Source organism: Lutra lutra, chromosome X (genome assembly GCF_902655055.1).
Source record: "Lutra lutra chromosome X, mLutLut1.2, whole genome shotgun sequence".
In the NCBI taxonomy this organism is placed as follows: domain Eukaryota; kingdom Metazoa; phylum Chordata; class Mammalia; order Carnivora; family Mustelidae; genus Lutra; species Lutra lutra.
This window is the reverse complement of record NC_062296.1, coordinates 37,152,464-37,175,487: the sequence shown is the minus strand read 5'-3', so window position 1 is coordinate 37,175,487 and position 23,024 is coordinate 37,152,464. Positions and strand designations below refer to the sequence as shown.

At 43.9% G+C, this 23,024-nt stretch overlaps 1 protein-coding gene across 4 annotated transcripts in view; it reads right to left on the bottom strand.

The window, feature by feature from the left end:
* Positions 1-23,024, bottom strand: part of COL4A6 (collagen type IV alpha 6 chain) — a 274,461-nt gene that overhangs the window by 132,943 nt on the left and 118,494 nt on the right. For all 4 annotated transcript variants that reach the window (XM_047715185.1, XM_047715188.1, XM_047715187.1 and 1 more), the window contains exon 3: positions 16,898-16,981. In XM_047715185.1, coding sequence (XP_047571141.1) covers positions 16,898-16,981 — 84 coding nt within the window. The remainder of the gene's footprint in view (positions 1-16,897; positions 16,982-23,024) is intronic.

The window sequence follows — 23,024 nt, the reverse complement described above, 5'->3', positions numbered from 1 at the left end:
GACAAAGAAGTAAGAAGTGAAAGAGAGCACCAAGAAAGTTACAATTTTTTCTTTGGTTTCCCTACTAGTGAGAATGTGAATGGACAGTACACATAAAGGACCATCACGGAGGTTGAGAGGGATGCACGGGTTTGGGGACCAGTGAGATCTGCCTCTGACTCTCAGCTCTACCACTTACTTATGTGCTGTGGGAAACTGGCAGATCACTTAACCTCACTAAATCCTTGTTTCCTCATCTGTAAAATGGTGGACTTCATGGTGTGACATTTCTATCTCATTAAAAATATTAAAGGATACAACATATGTAAGATACCTAGCACAAAGTCTGGCACAGAGTAATTACTTTATAAATGGTAAAAACTATTATTTGCTCATTATTATGTGCTATCCTTATTGCTTTTTATGAAGATGGTGGCAAAAAAGATGACAATCACTATCTCATAGCTCTGAAGGCAACCCCTATAGCTTAGTGGGAAGAATACATCTCTGTGAGCACATTAGTCAAGAGGAGGAGATGAGTGGGTAGTTTCTGGATACATTTAGATCACAGATGGGACTGAGAGGCTAGGAGCTCATTTGGCAGCTATGGGAGGCCCAGGGGACTCAGGCAGCTGGGTCACCTTTCCAGAATGAATTACAACTTCCCCCTTGGGCTCTATCAACACTTCTTTCAGGAGCCTTGGCTATCTGTGGGCCCAGATGGATATTGGAGGATTTTTGACAAATAATAATAGAACTGCCAAAAGCCACCATCAACCCAGTCAGTTGGAAAATCATCATGACCTTTATGTGACTCGTGTATTTATTAAGCACCTACTGAAAGGCTTAAAAATAAGACTGTTGTCAAGAAAAAATGTTTTAAAAAATAAAAAACTAAGTTAATTTTTGGAAGAACTTTGAGTTGATGGCAAGTTCAAACTCAATGAAAATAAATGCTGATTTGAGAGTAAAGTTGCATTAACATAATTCCCTTTGAAGTCAATGATTTGGGTCTGTAAGTTTAAAAAAAGTCCTTTGGAGTTTTACGTAAGCTAGATAAGCCGACCCATCTGCAAAGCAGGGTGGTTACTGCGTATGGGCTATAATGCAAGTAAGCAGGAGTGTAGATTTTGGATGGCCAGGGACTGGAAACATGTGGGTATTATTTAATAGCATTTCTTAGGTTCTAAGCTATGGACATTTTGCTGGAAGAAGGGGGTAAAAGAGAAAGGAAAGGCTAGCCGTCACTTAATGCCACAGTAAGCAGGAGTCAATGGCCTGAGTATCATAAAAACCAGACATTCTATTTTTAATGGAAAAAAGAAACTTGATACAAATAGCCTATTTGATTATTACCCCATTTTCACTCCAACTGTTGCTAAATTATGTTATTAAAATGATCAGCAACACCTAATGGTCATGTTGAATGTTCACAAGTTTCCTAATAAGATATCAGTTGTGTGCTTTTTCTAATGGCTACCCCTAAGGGACCAAGTTCTCAGTCTAATATAAATGCCACTTGCCAGTTCTTAAAGATGGCGGTAGAAGCCAATTAGTGTGTGAAGTTGTTCAAAGGTCAAGATACCTGAAAATGAAGTTTAACCAGTCCTGTGAATAAAGTGAATTTATGTTGCTTACTCTGTCCAACCCAACAGATAAGCTCTGTTCATGCTAACATTTGGCCGCAGTCCCACTTCTCCCCCATACCTGGGAGAGGAGGAATTGGGATGATTAATGGGTGAGAACTGCTACTCCCTATGTTTTATGGTCCCATCATTTATGAAGAGGAGACTTAAAGTGGCTAGACTGTGACTCCCTTCTTGTTGCTCTGGATTCCCATGAGCCTCTAGGTGCCCACCCCACACATGGGTCAAGCTCTTCCAAATCTGTTTCTCCTCTAAGGTCCTGCGCCCTTGAAGTTTCATGCCCTCGTCGACTCTTCCTGTCCCTGGAAAACTGTTTTCTGCATATATATCCAGGCTTGAATATATACTTTTCCATTGAATTAAGTTCTATATAAGTGAATATTAAGACACTAAACATTGATCCCATGTTCAAGGACCTTAAAGCCCAGCAGGTGAGAATAATAATAATAATAATATAATCACAATAACATCAGTGATAACAGCTGTAGTAGTGGTGATGATGATGACCATTTATTAAGTGCTTAATGGGTGCTAAGCTCTTTACATACATTATCTTATTCCATCCTCACAATAAATCTTATTTGTTCCTTCATTCAACAGAACAAAACAAATCAGACCAAGTCCCTCTCCACTTGGAGCAAAGAAGACTGAGAAACTTTCATCATCAAGGTGGGAAGAGAATCAAAGGTGTGGTATCTTGGATGTCAAGCAAGGAATGTTTTTCAAGAGAGAGTGAAAAGCCATTTCAAATGCTGGTGGTAGGCCAAGTAAGAAGACTGAGAGATGATCATTGGAATTAATAATGTGGAGGTCACTGGTGATCTTTATAAGAAAGGAGTGGTGACAATGAAAGCCTAATTAGCGTGGATTCAAGAGAGAACAGGAAAAGTGAAGATTTTCAGTATAAACAGCTATTTCAAGGTGTAATGCTATAAGGGAAGCAGAGAAATGGGATGGCAACTATAGGAGAACATGACGTTAAGGGAGGGTTTGATCATACTAATAACTAATAATTAATGGAGCACTTACTTGTTGTCAGGTACTACACCAATTGGTTTATGTGTATGAGTTGGCCCATGCAATGATCATAACAACCCTGTGAGATAGTTACTGCTACTCCAGGTCACAGATGAAGAAACTGAACCTCAGAATGGTTAAGTCATTTGCTTGATGTAGGGTTTCTCAACCTTGACATCTTGACATGTTGGGCCAGATAATTCCGCATTGTGGGGGAAGGGTCCGGTGCATTGAGGATGTTTCAAGCATCCTTGTCTTCTACCCACTAGATGCCAGTAGCACCCCACCAACTATGGCAATCAAAACACTTTCCAGACCTGGCCAAATATTCCCTGGGGGACAAGAGTACCCTTGGTTGTGAACCACAGGATAAAGATCACATATCTGTAAATGACAGAGCCAGGTTTAAAAGACTGGTTTATCTGCCTCCAATACCTGTGCTCTCAGCCACTGGACTTATTTGTCCCATGAAGATGAGAAATTTCTCCTACCCTCTTCTGGGTACCTGTGGATTTCTGGGGAAGGACAAAGAGTATCCGGCCACTGGGCCGAGTAAGTAAGTAACTTCCTGCTCACAAGTTTCGTGATTTGGGCTTGCATATAGTCTCTGAATCTGACTCTCTCTTTTTCACTCTCTCTCATTGCCAAACACACTACACACACACACACACACACACACACCTGGCCTTCATAATCAATTTTTTCTCCACTCTGGACCCTCATACGTAAGATGAAATTGTTGTTGGACTATATGATTCCTAAAGTGCCTTCCGGCTCTGATGTCCTGTGAGTCTAAATGTCCTCCCTTTTTTATGAGGTAAATGGTTTTTGTGAAGGGGGGTGAGGGACAAGGGACACTTGAGGACCTTTCAGTTTGGCGGCTGGTCCGAAGTTCCTAGGTTGCGTTTGTTTTCTTTTCTCCCATTGCAAAGAGCCAAGGGCCACTCGGTTTGGGCCATAGGCACGGTGGGGCAGCGGGCAGTGGTCTATGGTTACCCCGAGCTGCTTCGAGTGGGGCGGCCGCCTCCCCCTTGGGCTGCAGAAGAGGTTCTGTCGCTCCCGCTGGGCTAGGCAGGGCCCCCTCCCACAGATGGCATCCTTGCGACTGAGCCTGGAGAGGTTCCCTCAGAGACCTGGCCTCCCGTGTCTCTGTGGGCCTGGGTGGTGTAGGAGTGAGCTCGTGCTTGGGGCTCCCAAGGAGCGGGGCCTTCTGGGGACGACATGAAGACCCATGCAGGCCCCTGGGCCAGATCAAGTTCCCCTCAGGAATCTGGGAACCCGGGGACGGGTGGAGGCCCTGTGGGGGCTGGTCACAGTGGGGACCTTTTGTCCTTAGGCTCCTTTATACCCTGGCAGGGGCCTCTGTGGCCCTCCACGCTCTGGTTCCTCCAAGGAACCCTGGAGGCCTTCAAGCCTGGCTCCTCACTCCACAAGGGAGGAAGGAGATATGTTTTCATCCTGCTCTCAAAGCTTTAGTGAGGTTTTGATGCAATTTGGAAGGTAAAACTCAGAAGTTAGTTCACCTTACCCCAGTTGTCAGTCACTGGAACCATGGGCTCACACTTAGCACAATGGATTTAATGAGGTCACTAAGCTCCCCAGCACATGTCTCAAAAACCAGCCTGTGTTAGGCACCATGGGGCTGCGGGTGTCTTCTTGGGTGCCCTCCTGAGCCTTTCCAAGTCTCTATGGGTGGCTGCCTTTAAGATTTGGGGGGATCACTATCTATGTGGATATACAGGTTTAGGTTCATTTCTGAGTTCATGGAGGGTCTGAATGGGTTTTAAGAAAAATAAATGTTGCTCTATGTGAACATGTGTGCCTTTTCTCTCTGTGTATACTCAGTTAATAATTCTTCAACTGAATTGCAAAGGCTGTGTTTAACCCCTGGCTCCCTTCCCTCCCTGAGCTTTGTGAAGTTTAAGGCTCTGTTCTTATAGCAAAGGGGCCCTGTCTGGGGAGCCTGTTTAGACCTGTCTCTTCCTTTTGTTTGCTTTCTTTTTGTCTCTCTCTGGGGAAACCTGGCTCCTGAACCCTGCTTACCCCTCATTCCATTCTGGGCCCCACGGCATGTTTCTCCCCTGCTCCCTCCTTTGCTCATAGCTTTACTGGCATTCCCCCAGCAACATGTGAAGGGGGAAGCAATCAGTGACTGGTGTTAGCTCCAAGAGGGAGCCCAACTAAAACAGTGGAATGCCAAGTTGCTACAATTACTCAAACTAGCAAAGACATGCATGGGGACAGAGATCATGGTTTCTTTGATATGGACAATAACTGAACATATACAGTAATTTCCCTGGGGTCCAAAGGAATGAGCTTCCCCCCCACCTTTGGGTTCTCAAAAATTAAAGACTAAGACTAAGCTTGTAAAACTGAGGATTAAAAAGTGTAGAAGCTGTCATAGCAGAGCCAAGGGCCCAGTTAAGTCCACGGAACGAGACTGCCGTTTTCACAGTTGGTAATTCAGCATAAAGACACAATGCCAAGGTACTCTGTAGATATCTCTGCTGACCACACTTCCAAATTTGTCTTAAGGGAAACAATGGCTTCCTTCTTTCATGGTTCCCAAGTCCTACCTTTCACTCATAACTCCTGTAACAAAATGTGTCAAGTAGGAAACAGAAGCTCTTTTAGAACCCACTGAGTTGGCCTTTCTCCCTAGGCCCTGCAGTGACGGCAGGAGCTCTTAGTATCCCATGGAGAAAAGCATCACACAGTCTCCTCTGTAATCAAGACAAGGGTCACCTCAGTGCTGTGGACTCCACTTGGTTTGGGGACGAATTTCCTCATTTGGGATCAGTAGTGACTCACCAGTGGAGATACTCATTTCCAAGGAGTTAGAGGAATATAAGGGGAAAAGGAGCTAGCCCCATCTTTCAGGTCATTAAAAAAAAATGAAAAGGTGATACATTCATCTAAAACGAGGCCCTCGTTATCCAATCACTGTTTTAGGTGAATGTGGATTTGTGTCTGTGTGTGTGTGTTCAAGGCTGGAGAGAATCAATGAAAGAAACATAGGATCTGAGCAGCAGAAAAGGATGCACACTTTCCTTTCTGTGGTGCCAAGGGAGCTGGGATATGCCACTTAATCTCTAAAAATGGGGAGCATTCTACCTGTCTCTCATGTCTTCCTACTCCAATCTGCCCTGTACGACCCCCACCAAACTAATGCTCCTAAAGAAACTTTTTTTGTCATAATATTTTAAAAAATATTTTGTTTAATCACTCTAGTCCATACCAATATCTCCTTTTGAGGACTTGTGCTCTGCCTTTCAGACTTTCAATTGGATGCAGTGTCTTGGAGTGCATGTGTGTGCACACACGCATGCGCACGTGTGTGTGTGTGTGTGTGTGTGTGTGTGTAGTCTCTCCAAATAGAGTTCTGGTCCTTGTAATATGTTTGCATTCCCCACGGTGCCTGCACCAATGTTTAGCCCCAAGAGTGCTTTCTTAAATCATGTCTAATGGGCTCAAACCTCACACAACACAACGAGAAAAACAAAATACAGAACATAGTCTGGGACCTCAATCTCTATAAATAAAGGTGGCCATTAAATAAATGGCCATGTGCCCCATTTGTTAAAAGAAAAGCTCTTTTGAAGAGATGACAGTGAAGCAAATTTCTGCAAAGCAATGCACATTTTTTATCCCCCATCAACTTCTACTATAGCTTAAGCGAGATGCCATGCAATTAATTTTCTTAAATAGTCTGGGAAGGCTTCCATTAATGCAAGTCTTCTCAGAATAGACACCAAATGACTTCCCTGACATATACTTGGGAATTTCATCTACACACATTTCTGACTCCATTGCAGTGAACTGCCATACAATGAGTGGTCTACATAGAGGGAGAGTCCTGCACCAGAACTATGAAAACTGGCATGAATCCTCACAAAACCTGTAGTCACAGATGAAACCCAGGCTTTCCTGGGTTCTTTAGATTTTACTTTTTTTAATTCTTAAAAAGATTTTATTTATTTATTTGTGAGAGAGAGAGAGAGAGAAAAGCCAGGGAAGTGGCAGGCAGAGGGAGAAGCAGGATTGATGTGGGGCTTGATCTCAGGACCCTGAGATCATGACCTGAACTGAACACAGACACTTAATGGATTGAGCCACCCAGGCATCCCTTCTGTAGCTTTTAAGACAGGAATATGAGGAAAACATTTTAAAAACCAGACGAGGATTAAACAGAAGCTATACATGCAGTCAGGAGTTACTTCTCACCAAGGCAAGGGAAGGACTATAAATTTACTGGTATCTGGTTTACATCTTAGATGATTTTCTCCCCCACAAGTGTCCCTCCCATCACAACAGTTACAACCCAAGTGAGCTCATCTGGTTACGGTCATGGGATGAAGAGGCCATTTGGCATAGCAGAAAACATACTAGGGGGTGGGTGGGATACTTGTTTCAAATCTCAGCGATGTCACTTAAAAGGGACCTTGGGAAAGAAAGTCTTTTAACCTCTCCGAAGCTCTTTCTTCCACAAGTCTTCCTATTTAAAATGAGGGCAAGAGCTTTTAGAGGCAAGCTGGGAAAGCCTTTTATAAACTATGATAAGCCACTTGGGGCATAGATCCAACCTTCTAGGCTTGAAATTTTATGATTTTTACATTTCTTTACTGTCTCACTTCTCCCAACTCCTAAGATTCCCATTGCTTTGTTTTATGTAAAGTTGCCAAGGTGAAGCTCTAAAGTTGATGGCATAGCCATTCTATAGGGAAAAAGCAAAAGATTTCAAGAAGTTCTTTTGCTCTGTTAGTGGGTCCCCATCTATTCTATGTATGGTCTGGGTCAGTGGCCTCCAAATCTTTCTGATTGCCTACCTTTTTCAGGGAAAAAAAATTTGAGCACGCTTCCTCTCTTTCAGTCTGCCCCTGTCTCTCTCTTTATATATGTAATACACACAATATGATATATCATTAATAATTATTGAAATTATATACATGTCCTACTCTACATATATATAATGAAACACACAAGATACAAAAAATGTAAAAAGATGAAGTAATCTCATGTATCTCATGTCAAATGTCCTGTCATGATGGCTTCAATTATATTATTAGTGAACATTTCAAGGCACAATATACATTTAGGACATGCATTTAGGACAAGAGTTTTCATTACTGAGAATGGGTGTAAATCCATATTTCATATAGTCTTCTTGATTATTCTTGCATTACTTTTTTGCCACTTTGTCGGGTAGATTGTTGTGTTTTTTTACCTTATAATGAAGCTGATGGAAAAACTCAGTCTAGGAGTGTGAGTGCTGCCATTTTCATATGCTCACATTATGAGTTTTATCTTCAAGACATGGTTTATTTGTAGGAATCTTCTTAAGCCATTTATCCATTTTGTGAGGGTTACTGTAGCTAGAGAATATAATCCATAAATCCACTTAACTGGGCCCAAGGAAATAGTGACATCTCTGGTATAGATATGGGGGGAAAATGTGAAGACCCCAGCATCACCCTTCCTGTCTTTGGGCTCCCACTCTTCCCTCAGAATGCCTCATGGGGCATATGCAACGGGAAAGCCAAAGACAGACCCACTGGATGAGGGTGCCCGGGACAGTATGTGCACCACACATTTGACAGACTCCACAATAGCAGTAATAATGGCTAACGCTCACTTACTTAGTCATAAGCACTTTACATAAGTTAAATAATTCAATCCAAATCTGAATTGTTTTCTAGACTTTCTCAATTTAATTGGGGAATTGTAGTATTTTTTTTTTTAATACTGCCAATAGACTGACTTGTGTGCGCGGTGCTCCCTCCTCCCCCCAGTTTTGGAGCCCACTGATCTAGGCTCTGAGGGTACAAATCTCTGGATAAGTGGGTACGCTACTGTAAAGTACATCCCAGCAACTCTTTCTGACATCCTGCTGCTGGTGGATGTCAGCAGGCTGATGGAAACACTCTGCCAATGCACGGTGTTCACTGCAATTTGCCAATAAGGAACAAGACTTTGAATATATCCCATATTTTTTTTAAGATTTTATTTATTTACTTGAGAGAGAGAGAGAGAGAGAGAACAAGCCAGGGGAAGGGCAGAGAAGCAGATTCCTCACTGAGCAGGGAGCCAATGTGGGACTCGATCCCAGGACTCTGGAATCATGACCCGAGCTGAAGGCAGACACTTCACCAACTGAGCCACCCAGGCATGCTATCCCATAATGTTTTTAAACAAATCCTAAGTTTTAATATCCTGCATGACAACATGCCTTTTGATAGATGACCAAAAATGGACTAGTGACACAGGAAGTGATCCCAGGCAACTTGAAAGCAGAGGGGAAGAAGTGGGTGAGGATGCCATGGTGGAACAGTGGGAAGGAGGGATGGAGAGCTGGAAATGCCAGAGCAAGAGGGAGAGAAGAATGGATGGCCAAAGGAAGAAGTTAGGAAAGGGGTAACCAGCTGGCAAGGGAAGATGATGGCAGACTCTATGAGAAGACAGTATGTCACATACCGGCATGCGGGACACTCACCCATGTCTTGACAGCCAATGTCTCTGACATATGGGTCAGCGGGCCAATCCCAGGAAAACCAAGAGGTCTCTAGAGATCTGTGCACAGAACTCTTCCCCAGGGATGTAGGGGGGAACTGTTTCCTTTCATCGGAATGGTGTATGTAATGTATTCAAGCAGCGGGAGGCTCAAACAATGCTTAGCCTAAAGCGTGGGTCTGTGAAGCCAGAACTACGGGAAGAAAGAACTCCTGGGCAAGGCAGCCTCAGCTGTGAGAAGCTCCCAGCATCGGCAGTAAAAGGCCACAGCAATTGATTTACATCTGGGGCAACTGCCCAGAAACAACTCCAAAGGGTCAGACACTGTCAGCCATTGCCTTCCATATCTCCCTGCAACACTAGAAAGCATAAGACACTCTGGGGGCAAGAGACTGTCAAGGTGCAGTATCATAATGGTGTCTTAGTTGATCAGAGCTGGTGGGCTATTTGAGATTACCCAGCACAAAACCCTCATTTTACCTCATTTTACCCTGAGAGGGGAAAGCATCAGTCCAAAGTCATCCAGTTAGCAAAACTCTGGACTGCTGCCTGGGTCTGTGGATATCTAAAGTGGAACTCTTGATGTCACTGCTGCGTATTATCTCCTCCTCCGGCTTCTTGGCTCCTAACAGAAGCCTCCCTCATTAGTATGGATAAACCCCACTCTGCCCCCAAACGATCAAAGAGTGGATTAAGATCACCACAAACATCTACTGGGCTATGAGTGCACCTTGATTTGGTGCAGAGACACTAAATTTTAACCTTATCACCAATTATCCTGTACTTAAATAATCATAGTATACTGAATTCCACAGAGACTTTTAATTTTTTTTCTTTTTTTTTAACCTCTCTCCCTTAGGACCACCTGATGGCTACTTCCCTGCTCAAAGGCTATTCCTTTCCTCCCATAAGGGGAGGGGAACAAGGGAAACTCAAGACCATTAACTTTTCAGAAAGCTAAAAGGCCTGGTGGGGAGGAGAGTGCAATCACTGTCAAAAACAAAGCCTGTGATTACCTTTGACTCACAATTTTTCAAGAACAGCCTCATCTTTGAGGAAGAACTCATAGCTATAGGAACCAGAGTGTGGGGAAGTAGGGGGGTGTTGCTTACAGCAGATTTGGTGCAGAGACACTAAATTTTAACCTTATCACCAATTATCCTGTACTTAAATAATCATAGTATACTGAATTCCACAGAGACTTTTAATTTGGAAATGACTACCCCGGCCCTTGCCTTCTTTTAGCAGAAGAGAGTCCCCCCAAGACAGTGGACTCTCATCTAATCCAGGGTGTGGAGAGTAGGGCTGGACCCCTACCCATCCCAACTGGTTGGTCAGTTGGTCAGTCCCTTACAAAACAGTTGGTAGTGCCTACTGCCCCCACGGAATCTAAAAAGACCCAGCCTCTGCCCCTTAGGAGTTCCTAAGCTAGTGGAGAGCGGACAAGTCTGTAGCTTGCTATGATTCAGCACGAGAGGAATAGCAAGGAGATAAGCTCAGCCTTGCAGATCACAGAAAGCTCCACAAGGAGGTGAAACCTGTGTTTGTTTGGTTTTAAAGGATGGGTAAACAGAAGCAAGCCAGCAGAGAGAGGGTAGAGCCAGTGGAAGGAGAGTACAGGGAAATGGAGCAGCCGGTATAAAACCTGGAGCCCTACTAAATAACAGCAGGTTCTGTGAACTGTAAGGAGTTCAGTTCAGGCGTCTGGTTTGGTTTGGTTTTCTGGAGGAGGAGGCTCCTGGTGGTGAGCTGTTGTGGGAGAGGCAGTCAAGCCCTAGGACACAGAGGACTTCCAAAGCCTACTAGAGCTAAGATTTTATTGTGAGATCTACCGGGAGCCACTGAAGGATTTTGAGCAAGAGTTTTAGGATCATATTTATGTTCTGGAAAAATTATGACAGCAGAATGGCACACGGCTGGGCAAGACTGAGACTGGCAATTGGAGGACCAGTCTGGGAGCTCAGACGGTAATTCAGGCAAGACATTATATGGGCCTGGATTGGACAAATAGATACGGAGAAGAGTGGATGGATTTGGGCTTTGTTTCAGAAGAGAAACGGACAGGATGTGATGATGACCTGGAGGTGATGGTGGAGAAAGGATTCTGGCTTGAGCAATAAAGTGGTGCCATTTGCTGACATAGAGGAGATGGCTAAGACTTAGGAAGGGACACATCTGGTGGGAGGTGATAGTGGAATTCTGTATGAGACATGGTTGTGGTGCCAGTAAAATCCAAGCAGAGATGGTCAATAAGAAATTGACCATGCCAGGGGCGCCTGGGTGTCTCAGTGGGTTAAATATCTGCCTTCAGCTCAGGTCATGATCTCAGGGTCCTGGGATTAAGCCCTGCATCGGGCCCCCTGCTCAGCAAGGGGGTCTGCTTCTCCCTCTCCCTCTGCCTGCTTATTCTTTCTCTCTCTCTCTCTCCCTGCCAAATAAATAAATACAATCTTTTAAAATAATAATAATAATAAAGAAATTGACTAAGCTGACCTGAAGCTAAAGAAAAAGGTCTGAGCTAAAGGTAGAGATTTAATATTTATCATTGTATCGGTGGCAGCGGAAATTCCTGGCATCTATGAAACCACCCTCTTCTAGGGAGAGGAGATGTAGCAGAGAAGTAGGATGAGGACAAAACCCTGGGGAGTCCTAATCACAGTAGGAGAAACACAAGGAGAGAACATCATGAAATCCAAGAGAACAGAGCATTTCAGGAAGGAAGGAGGTGTCTCGTGCAGCAGAGAGGCAACGGAAGGTAAAGAATGAAACATGTCCATTGGATCTGGCGACAAGCAGGTTACTGGGGACTGGTGCTCGCAGCAAGGCTAGCCTGCAGAGGGCCGACGGGTGAGTGGGCAATGAAGGCAAGAGGCTTGCCCATTCACAGGCAGCTGGAGCAAGGCCCGGCCACCCAAGGAGTTCACGTGCAACATAAGCTTTGGCAGAGGGTAAGGACATTGGGGTGTGCATGGTAGCGGTCAGTCAGGGTAGGGTTGTGGGGGTGGGTGGGTGCACAGGGAAAAAGGGAAAGATGTCCACCAAAATGGCCCAAATCAGGAGCCAGTGGAAAGACCTCTGGGTAGCTATGGCACCAGTCTTCTGACACGGGGAACACCAGCTGTTTGCAGCAGGAGAGTCAAACAAAGCCAAACCAAAGGAAATCAAACCCAAAAAACAAAACTAGTGGTCAGTGCATCTGGGCCTGGAATTCATGGGAAACACACAGTTTTTGACAGAGAAGCAGCAGGAAGCAGGCAGCAGATGAGGAGATAAAAGACCTGGGGTGTTTCAGGTGAAACTCTCTAGCTAGGACACAGAGGTAAAACAGGGACAAACAGCCTTAATGGGGGAGGAGGGGAATCCCAGTATTCCCCCATGGTTTGGGATTACCTGTGATAATCCTTTAGGTGGCATGCATAATTAGGAGCTCACAGTGCTGTATATAAACACCAGCCAGAACACCTCAAAAATGCGGGAAAAGTCTGAAATCGTATTAAGGAATACAGCGGGCTCGGAATAAAACACACAGTCCCACCAGCTCCCAGCTCAAGCACACACCAATGCAGTACAATGCAGAGACAACCTGCAAATCCAGTAGGGAAAGATGGGAAAAGGTGGATATATTTTGTTTGATCTAATGCTGCCACTCCCCCAAGCAAATACAGGGAAGAAAAAAACTCCAAAGAATGGTTTTCCCAGGTAATAAAATATCCCCCCAGCCCTGAAAGAAAACTGAAAGTCAAATCGTAAGTCCAAATTTCAATGTCCAAGGGAAAAAAAGAAACCCTTTCTTTAACATTAGCAGGTATGTTATCTTTTAAAGTTGACATTTGCCTAAAAAAGGCTAAGCAAGTTTCACTGTGGACAGGCTAGTGAGCTTGGCCAAGACACTTCCTTGTGGCATACAGATAATACAGACCCTGGGAGACAGTGCTTTGGAAAAGTACCAAAGCAGTACACCAATGCCAGGCAAAGTCTTTTTACCAGGCAGGGCAAACCATCAAGAAAGCAGTTCAAGAGTGCTTAAACCAGAAAAGGGTTGGATTGCCATTGTGCAGGAGTATTAGGTGTTTTGTAAATGTCCTAGTCAGTTCAAGAGGACTTTGGCAAAGGAAAAGTACACACTGCCCAGCAAACTATGTACTAGATGTTTCCCCAAGGCAGGAGGCAGCCCCACCAATGGCTGCGGCATATCTCGGGGTGACCCGATGTTCCATTCCCCTCCCAGCTCACAGAGCTCAAAGGGAACTGCTTGAAATCCAAATGGGGCCCGCTGCTCAGCTAAGGAAAACAGTCTCAAATCTTTCTGACATCTGCACAAAAGGGATACTGAGGGGCTGCTCGGCAGGGTCAACAGAGCTGGAGTCAGTTTAAACAATCCTGCTTGGCCCTGGGAACTCAGGAGGGTAGGGAGAGTGACTCAAAGGGACTCGGTGGCCCGGGCGGCACCCAGCATCTGTGTTCATAAGGTCTGCCCCACATGCATCGGCCCCCTGGTCTATATGGGAAATAGGACATCCCTGGTCTTGACTTGCGAATTACAGCTGGGTCTGGATCAGTAACCTGGACAAATGTTCCCAGCAACCACAGACCTCACAAATAAGCTCCAGGACTGTGTTTAGCTGTGCGGGCTCTGAACCTTTTAAATATTGAGAAAAAAACAATCAGTGCGGTGATACTCTATTTTTCTCAGTCCCACAGCCCTTCAACCACCCATGTTTTCTTTTTTTTTTTTTAAAGATTTTATTTATTTATTTGACAGGCAGAGATCACAAGTAGGCAGAGGAGCAGGCAGAGAGAGAGGAGGAAGCAGGCTCCCTGCTGAGCAGAGAGCCCGATGCGGGGCTTGATCCCAGGACCATGAGCTGAGCCATGATCATGACCTGAGCTGAAGAAAGGCTTTAACCCACTGAGCCACCCAGGCGCCCCAACCACCCATGTTTTCAACGAAGAAAACAGACTAGGGCTCCATATGTTTGGAAACCAAATGAGAGCTCCTTACTGAGGAAATCCACTGGCTTCTATCTTCAAAGATCAAAATCTCAGCCAGAGGTCAAACAATGCGGTCACCTTCAGCATGTTTGCCTGGTGTGGGACTAAGGTCTGTTCAGATGTATAAATAAGATTTCCTACTTTTAAAGGCTCTAAACCCCCAACCAGCATCCTGGATCTACTTCTGAGTTCCCGGGTGGCGGCGTCTAACCAATGCCTCCTATCACCTACAACCTGCCAGGAAATGCTTTTTTGGTCAAACTGCAAATCTCACACGTTTCCACCTGGGCCATTTTTATTTATGGTATCTTTGTAGGGGAAAGATAAGCTGGTCAGAATCACTCATTATAAAAGTGGACAGAGGACATGTACAGAAAATTCACAGAAAAAATACACATGCTCCATGAATATGGGAAAAGACACTTGTACTCACATGTAGTCTGGCAGTTGGGAAGATTTCCACCCAAATTAGCAAAAGTATTAAATGTTGGCAAGGGTGTAGACACGTGGGCACTCCTGTACGAGGCTGATGGAAGTGTAAATCGGAGTATTTTGCGGGGTAAGTGCGCACTAGCTTTGAGAATTAAAAATCTTTATTACCTTGTATCTGGAAATTCTGATCCTATATGCACAAGAAGGTCTGTTTGAGGATTTCCACTGGGGCACTGCCACTTTTTAAAACAGCAAACGTTTGAAAACAACCTAAGATGTTCATCAAAAGAGGAACGAATGGATGGATTAAACTATGGGGGAGAGAAAAAGATCTTAAGGACATATTAAATGGCTTAAAAAAACAAAAACAGAAAAAGACACAATATATGATTGTATTTTGGGGAAAAAAAACAGAAAATGTAACTTTTTACTCATATTTCTACAGGTCTCTGATAATGTACAAGAAAAGACCGGAAAGACAACAGGGGGACTGGAATCTCAAAGGAGACTTCTTAACCTCTATCACTTCCATGTTGTTTAAGAATATATTCATATATTTGTTATAGAAGCATCTTTTTTTCTAAAGTGTTTCCTGGTTAAAGATTAGAGGCAGAGGCATGTGCCTCGGTGACTACGGTGAACATGACTTCTCCGGGAGGCAACAGTGGGTAAAAGTAAATAGGCAAGAAATCAAAGGACCCAGGTAATAGTCTGAACTGTCATCAATTTGCTGTGTGACCCCAGGAAGTCATTTTCCTTCTCAGAGTCTGCTTTCTCTGTACAATCAGTGGTTAAGATGAGAAGCTCACTAAGATATTGTCTCTGATATTTTATGATTCTCTAAGTCTATGCCTTTAATGTATAATGGGTCTGGTCCCTTTTGATGAGGAGATGGCTTTTTCTCTTCCTTCAAATTCTGGCGTAGTTTGATATTTCACTTTACTCTTAAATGGAAGATAATGAAAGAGAAGGTGGAGTGGCCACTCTGTTCCCTGTTTGGCCATGTTTTTGAGGGTCTAGTTGACCTATTTATGCTCCCTCCCTTTGACAGTCTAAGCTCTTAGGCTTGTTTGAATGTGATCAGAGTGCAGACACAAAGCTGCAAGTCAGAAGATCCGAATTCACAGGGTGGCCATAAATCCCAGGGACATAGATTATATTTCATTTTGTAAAAATGAACCCCCTTGAATACCTTTTTTTCCCCTGAGTTACACTGAAGATGTCAGTTTATTTTGTGAGAGTCCGGGGTATAAATCAGCTGGGGCAATGCTTCCCATATGCATATACAAGGGCTGATGGAAACGCTCTGTTAACACATGGTGCTCATTGTGATTTACCAATAAGGACCAAAACACAGAATTATTTCCCATAATGTTTTTAAACAAATCCTAGGTTTTAACATAATATCTGTAAATCATTCTTTATGGGCAGTCACCCAAATTTCTGGACTTTAAGGCTACCCTGGAAACTCTTTTTCTAAGACTTTCATTTATTTATTTATTTTTTAATTTTAAAGATTTTATTTATTTACTTGACAGAGAGAGACACAGCAAGAGACGGAACACAAGTAGGGGGAGTGGGAGAGGGAGATGCAGGCCTCCTGTGGAGCTGGGAGCCCTATAGGGGGCCCAATTCCAGGACCCGAGCTGAAGGCAGATGCTCAATGAACTGAGGCACCCAGGTGCCCCAAGGCTTTCATTTCTTTATTTGTCGGAGAGAGAGATAGAGAGAGAGAGAAAGCATGAGCAGGGAGCGGCAGGCAGAGGGAGAAGTAGGCCCCTTGCTGAGCAAGGAGCCCAACGTAGGACTCGATCCCAGGACCCTGAGGTCATACCTGAGCCGAAGGGAAATGCTTAACAGACTGAGCCACCCAGGCATCCCAAGGAAACTCTTGACTTTTGACCAGTCCCATCCCAATAGATAACAACTGGACCACTTGTTACCCAGAGGGAAGAACCGAGTGGCTAAAGAGGAGCTATGAAAATGCATGTCTATCTACAAACATAATCTGGTTCTTCACAACCTAATTGGCTTTTGGAAGTACTCCAGATGAAACCTTGAGGAAAGGTTGGCATTAAGTCAACAAAGGAAACCTCTTTCTGCTCTCGCAGAGACCTTTACCAATTTAGTTCTGCCTCTCATCTGGTTAGCAAAGGTCCTTCCAGCTGGTCCTCACCACTTGGCTTATTCCATGAAGTCACAAGAGTGGATTCTAAGCAGTTTAAGTCTAAAGAAAACACACGCGCACACACACACACACACACACACGTCAGATCACAACTCCCTTGACTGTGTGTCTTTCAGCAATGGAAGAAGCCACTTACTCTGGATCCTTTCTCAGGAAAGCATTTACAGCCACCGCTGCAGTCTTGGCCCCCACATGGCTTTCCATAGGACTTCTTCTCTCCCTATTTAAAAAAAGAGAGAGAGGAAAAAAAAATATTAGTAAGCCAGGCGCACCAAGAAACAATGTAGCCCCAGGGAACCTGACCCTTAGCCACACTCCTCCTAACAAATATGTTCAGAGTGGCTTAATCACTTCATTTGATGGTGTCGTGAGTCACACTGAACTTGTGTATTTGGTGTTCACGGAGAAAGCAGTAACTGTAGAGAACTTGAGAGAAATTCAAGTGTTAGAAACGTGATGATAGACAAAAAATGGCGACCCTGTACCCTGTTCTCAGAATTATTTTCCTCAGGCTCACTTTCAACACATCATTCAAACCTTACAGTAACACCCCTGTGCCCTAGTTAGTCAGATTCAAATGTCTCAGTTGGTACTGAACAATATACCCTCAATTGGTCAACTTCTTTTTTTTCTTATCTGCTTGATGATGATGACGATGATTACTAGCTGAATTTTTACAAAGCCCCTGTGTGACCTGACCTGTATTGACCTCTCTAACCTCATCTCTTCCCTCTCTCCCTGGCTCACTCTGCTTCAATCACACTGGTATTTCGTTGTATAAAAACTTAAGCTTGTTCCTGCCTCAAGGCCTTTGCCCTTGCTGTTACTTCTGCCTGGAATGTTCTTCCCCTAGAAGTTTTTGTTTTGTTTTGTTTTATTGCTGGCCTCTTTTTATCATCCAGGTCATAGTTCAATTGTCTAGTCTCAGAGAGACCTTTCCTGACTACTCAACCTAAGGCAGTCCCCAGTTACTTCCAATCATATCACTGTGTTCTCCTTTCAACATTAAACATTCTTCCCCCCACCACTAGAATGTAAGCTCCATGTAAGTAGTGGCCTTATCTAAATTGTTCAATGTTATATCCCCAATGTCAAAGACAGCAGATGGCACAAAGAGTGTTTTGATGACCATCTGAGTGGAGCTGGGATTTGAACCCAGGTCTAACTAACTCCAAAGCCCTGACCTTAACACTTATACCTTAGAGTTTTCTAAGTCCTCTGTCTCCCAGAATCTCAATGCAAGGGCTCAAAAATAAGGACTCTCCATTCTGACCCTATCTACCTGGGGAGGGGAGGAGAAGCAAAACATAAATTCCAACTATTATCTATAACAAGAACTTGATCTCTGGGATGGATTTAGTATCACCCAATTTTTTGTTTAATGTTGGCTGTTCCTTTTTTTTTTCCTCAAAAGAGAAAGGCATATTTATGAGCCCTGCTTTGTACTTAAACACTCTTGCCTCTTTGTACTGTGAGTCTTTTCCTAATTCCCAGGGAGCACTGTGAATTTCTCAGATGGTCTCTTATCTCTTTAGACATTCCCACAACACTTTATCACCACAACACCTCAGAAATAAGGTAGTGGTAGCAGAGCTCTGACAAAATATTGCTGTTTTAGATTTCAAACACCTTCTTGATATAAGATATTTTATCGCTTATATGCTTTTGACATGGTAAGTGTTACTGTACACTTTCCAGTTTGCCTTCTATTTTATGGTATACAGGACAGGCAAATTCCACAACGGTGAGATCAAGAGGTGCTGTGGGAGGAAGAAGTGGTTGGAAGGGGTGGCAACAGGCCAGCACCAAATTTAACCTTCACTCATGCTGTCACCCTTGTCTCCTGCCAAGTACTATATTTCTTGGGGGTGACAGACTTGCTTCTACACATATTTCTGTATTTTCTGAACTGTCTTCAGCGAGCATATATAATTAGTAATGAGAAAAACAATTATGTTACTGAATGATACAAGTTACCCCCCTTCAAGGGAGAGGACACAACAGGCATGGCCAGAGCTGTCTGGATATCCATTTGTATCTCTGGCTTACTTCCAAACAATGTGTTTTGGGTGTCCTACAAAATGTGTTGGTCACGAACCCAACATTTCCAGATCACTCATATGGAGCAAGAGAGCTGGATAAGACAGGGGATAAAATCCCATGCAAAGGAGCTGGGCAAAAGTGGAAGGAACAGAAGCTAAGGTTTCTTGGGAACTTGGCAGAACAAGGAGGCAAAGACACCCAGCTAACAGACAGGAAGCCATCACGTCCCTCGGTCACAGAGGGAAGTAACCAGAGAAGCCCCACTGGCCGCAAGGCAATTTCCTGCCATTCTGGCCCTGGCAGTTCCCCCAGGAGTCTTCAATTACAGTGAGGGCGGGAGGAATGAAAGGAGTGGCTTCCAGGGAACATGACAGGACCAGGCTCTAAGGAAGTTTCTTCCTTCTCCTGGCTTGTCTGGGGATCCTTCAACCCCTGCTCCACCAGGTCACATCCCTCATGTCATTTCCATCCTGGAATGCTCTCTGCTTCCTCTCCAAACCCAACCCCTTCCCTACATCCACAGAAAATTTGAACTGCAAAGGCACTGAGAGGTTATCCAATATAGTCCTTCTTCAGTCTAACTTTTTTTTTAAACTATAAGTATTTATTGTTCTTTCTTGCTATCCTGAAAAGAAATTCATCAGAATCAGTGATAATAAAGATGTAAACAGTACTTTCAAAAGCACATATTATGACATAACTGTCTTGCAAAGCAGAAACGAAAGGCATTTATAATGCAACAATATGTATTCTCATCTATAAATGCTCATACATCACTATGTTAGAAAATGTGAAGTTGTCAGAGGCTAGCAGCTCAGTGCAGGATCACCATGAATGGGATAGCCTGCTAAAGTAGAATGACCCTGGGATGTGGTAGCAGTGACTCAAGTACCATGAATGCAGTTGCTATCACCATGTTAATAATGCATAGTAAAGTTCTGGAAAAAAAAAAAAAGCTCAATATCTCCTCTGTTTTTTGGGTAGTTTTACTCAGTAAAAATGAAGCCATGAAAAAAAATTCAACTCGAGATGTAAAATGGGGTTATGTTCTAGGCTCAGGTAATTATAAACAGAGTTCTCACGTACATGAATGTCTAGAGGTCTTCTAAAGTTTGGGCAAGATACAAGACAATTCTTCATAGTGTGCAGAACACCTGCCATTCCTGGCTCCTACCTAAGAGCCACCTCCCAATTATTTTCACAACCAAAACTGACCTCACAATCTGCAAAATACCTCCTAGGGGTAGGGTAAGAAGTCTAATCCACATCACTAATTTTCCGGATAAGAACCATGAAGGAAAGAACTTTGGTCCAGGTCACACTGTTAGCAAGTGAAGCCTCCCACTTACTTCCAACTCCACATTCTTCCCGCTATTCCATACCTCTCAAGGCCAAGTTCAAGTTCCATTTCTTCCATGGGCACTCTAGCTCAGCAAAATGACTCAGCAGGCCCACCCACTGGGCAAGTGTCACATGTCGCTTCGTGACAGTACTTGCAATGTTTCCGAGGTTGCATGGTTGAGCGTCTTGTTTCCTCAACCAAACAATAATGTTGATAAGGAAAGGTCAATCTATTTTACCTCTTTGTATATTCCCACAGCGTTAAGAGGGACGACCTATGTTCTAGCCATTACTTGAGGCAGTGTGCCTTGGATAAGCATATAAATTCCAGAGTCAATCTGTAGAGGTTTAAATCCCAGCATAGTTGGGACTAATCTGAGACAAGCAACTTAAAATGTCAAATGGAAATGGCAACAATATCTACCGTCTAGGGGTTGACTGCAAGATTAAGTAAGATAAAGCATGCAAAGCACAGTGCCTGGCTCATGGTTAGCATTTAGCGTCAGCTATTATTATTACGTGGATATTAGCTATGCCACATTCTTCGGCATAACACCCCGGCCTCTCCTGGAGCTGAGAGTCAAGTGGGATGGGACGATATATCCATGCCAGTTTGTCTATGGCTGATATCCACTCAACTTGGTTAGGACATCCATTTGGATTTGTTGATGTCTGCATATAACTGATCATACAGTATTTTTAATAGCATCAGTATCTATCTATCACCAGTATCACATCTATTCATTTGCTGATGCTGGTTCCCGTGTCCAAAATGCCTTCCCTACCCCGTTTTCACATTTATCACAAACCAAACTTCTACAGATTCTTCAAAACCCAGCTCAAACACCATTGTCTTGGTGAAGAACCGTCCCCACCCCCAACCCCGTCCCTCTCCCAGCACCAATTTTTCCCTCTCAGCGATTTTGGGCAGAAGTTCTTACTCCCTCCTCTCTGCTAATGGTGATTTGCCATATTTGACTCAATCTGTTTGGTTCTGCCATCAGACTGGAAAGAGAACTCTGTTTTCTTCTTCTCTGTAGCCCTTGCACAAGCTGGTACTCAGTAAAGGGTTGTGAAATAATTTCTCTCAGGATAACAGAGTTCCCAGTGTTAGACCGGCTCCGCTTGGGATTCTCCTTCCCCTTTGGTTTCCTGAAATACATCCAGTGTCCCTTCCAGAAGCCAGTTGGTTTTTCCTGGCATTGCCAGTGCTTTCAGTCAGGAGTGGTGGCAGGTATGAAAATGACACACAAGGTAACCCAGGAAGCAAGAGATGTAATGTAAGAATGGAAAAGCAGCTTAGCTGGAGTGAATGAATAGTTGGCAAAAGTGAGTTATTCTTTTTCTTATTTTTTTATTTTAATTTTTAAAATTTATTTATTTATTTATTTGACAGAGAGAGCACCAGCAGGGGGAGTGGCAGGCAGAGGGAAAGGGAGAAGCAGGCTTCCTGCTGAGTGAGGAGCCTGATGTGGGGCTTGATCCCAGGACCCCAAGATCACGACATGAGCTGAATGCAGACGCTTAACCAACTGAGCCACCCAGGCACCCAAAAGTGAGTTATTTTTGTGAGCAATTCCTCCAGGAGCTTAGATCACAGAAAGCTGGCTGTACAACATTTTATTCTGACCATTCAGTCAACAAATATGTAATAAGCATCTACTCTGTGTTAGGTACCATGCTAGGCATGGGAGCTAGAGGTCGTATCATACAGCCACAAGTGAAACCAAATCCCTGCTCTCATGGTGTTTGCAATCCAGGGGGGAAAACAAAGAGAAAACAAAGCAGAGTAAGGACACAAAGTGTTGTAGTCAGGTTGTCACTTTATATAGGGAAGTCAGGGAAGGCTTTGATCATACAGTAAATTTTTTTTTTAATTTGGGAGATAGTGAGAGACAGAGATCATGAGCCAGGGGGAGGGCTGGAGGGAGAAACAGACTCCCTACTGAGCAGGGAGCCCAACATGGGGATTGATCCCAGGACCCCAGGACCCCAAGATCATGACCTGAGCCGAAGTCAGCTGCTTAACTGACTGAGCCACCCAGGTGCTCTGATCTGGTAACTTCTGAGCAGAGAATAGTGTTTCTTCAATCAGGGTCCTTGGGCCAGTGTCATTAGCTCTGGAAACCTGTTAGAAATGTAAATTACTGCCCCCTCCTAGACCTAACCAATCATAAACTTCAGAGTGGGGCCCAGCAATCTGTCTTTGGGTGATTCTTCTGTCTGGAAAGGTTTGAGGACCCCTGCTAGAGAAAATGAGGGAGGGAGCTAAGCAGTTAATCTGGGGTAAGAGCTTTCCAGGCCAAGGGAAGAGTAAGAACAAAGGCAGGAGATGAGAGAACATGCTTGATGTTTTGGTAGAGCATCAAGGAGGCCAGAGTGCTGGGATAGAGTAAAGGGAATAGAAATGATGATGAGGTCCAAGATGTAGCAGGAGCCAGATTGTGAAAGATTTTAGAGGCCACTGTAAGAACTTCACCTTTGGAAACAAATGAGCAAAGGGAAAAAAAAGAGAGGCAGGGAGACAAATCAAGAAAGAGACTTTCTCTTAACTCTAGAGAACAAACTGGTGGTTACCAGAGGGGAGGTAGGTGGGGGAATGGGGGAACTAGGTGATGGGGATTAAGGAGGGCATTTGTCCTGATGAGCACAGGGTGATGTATGGAAGTGTTGTACTATACTGTACACCTGAAACTCATATTTCACTGTATATTCACTAACTGGAATATAAAGAAAAACTTTTAAAAATGGTTTTGAGACAAGGAGTGACATCTCCTGTTGGAGGAGGAGCTTTGAGGGGGAAAGTCAAGAATTCTGGTTTTTAGGGCACCAGGACAACTCAGTGAAGCATCTGACTTCAGCTCAGGTCATGATCTCAG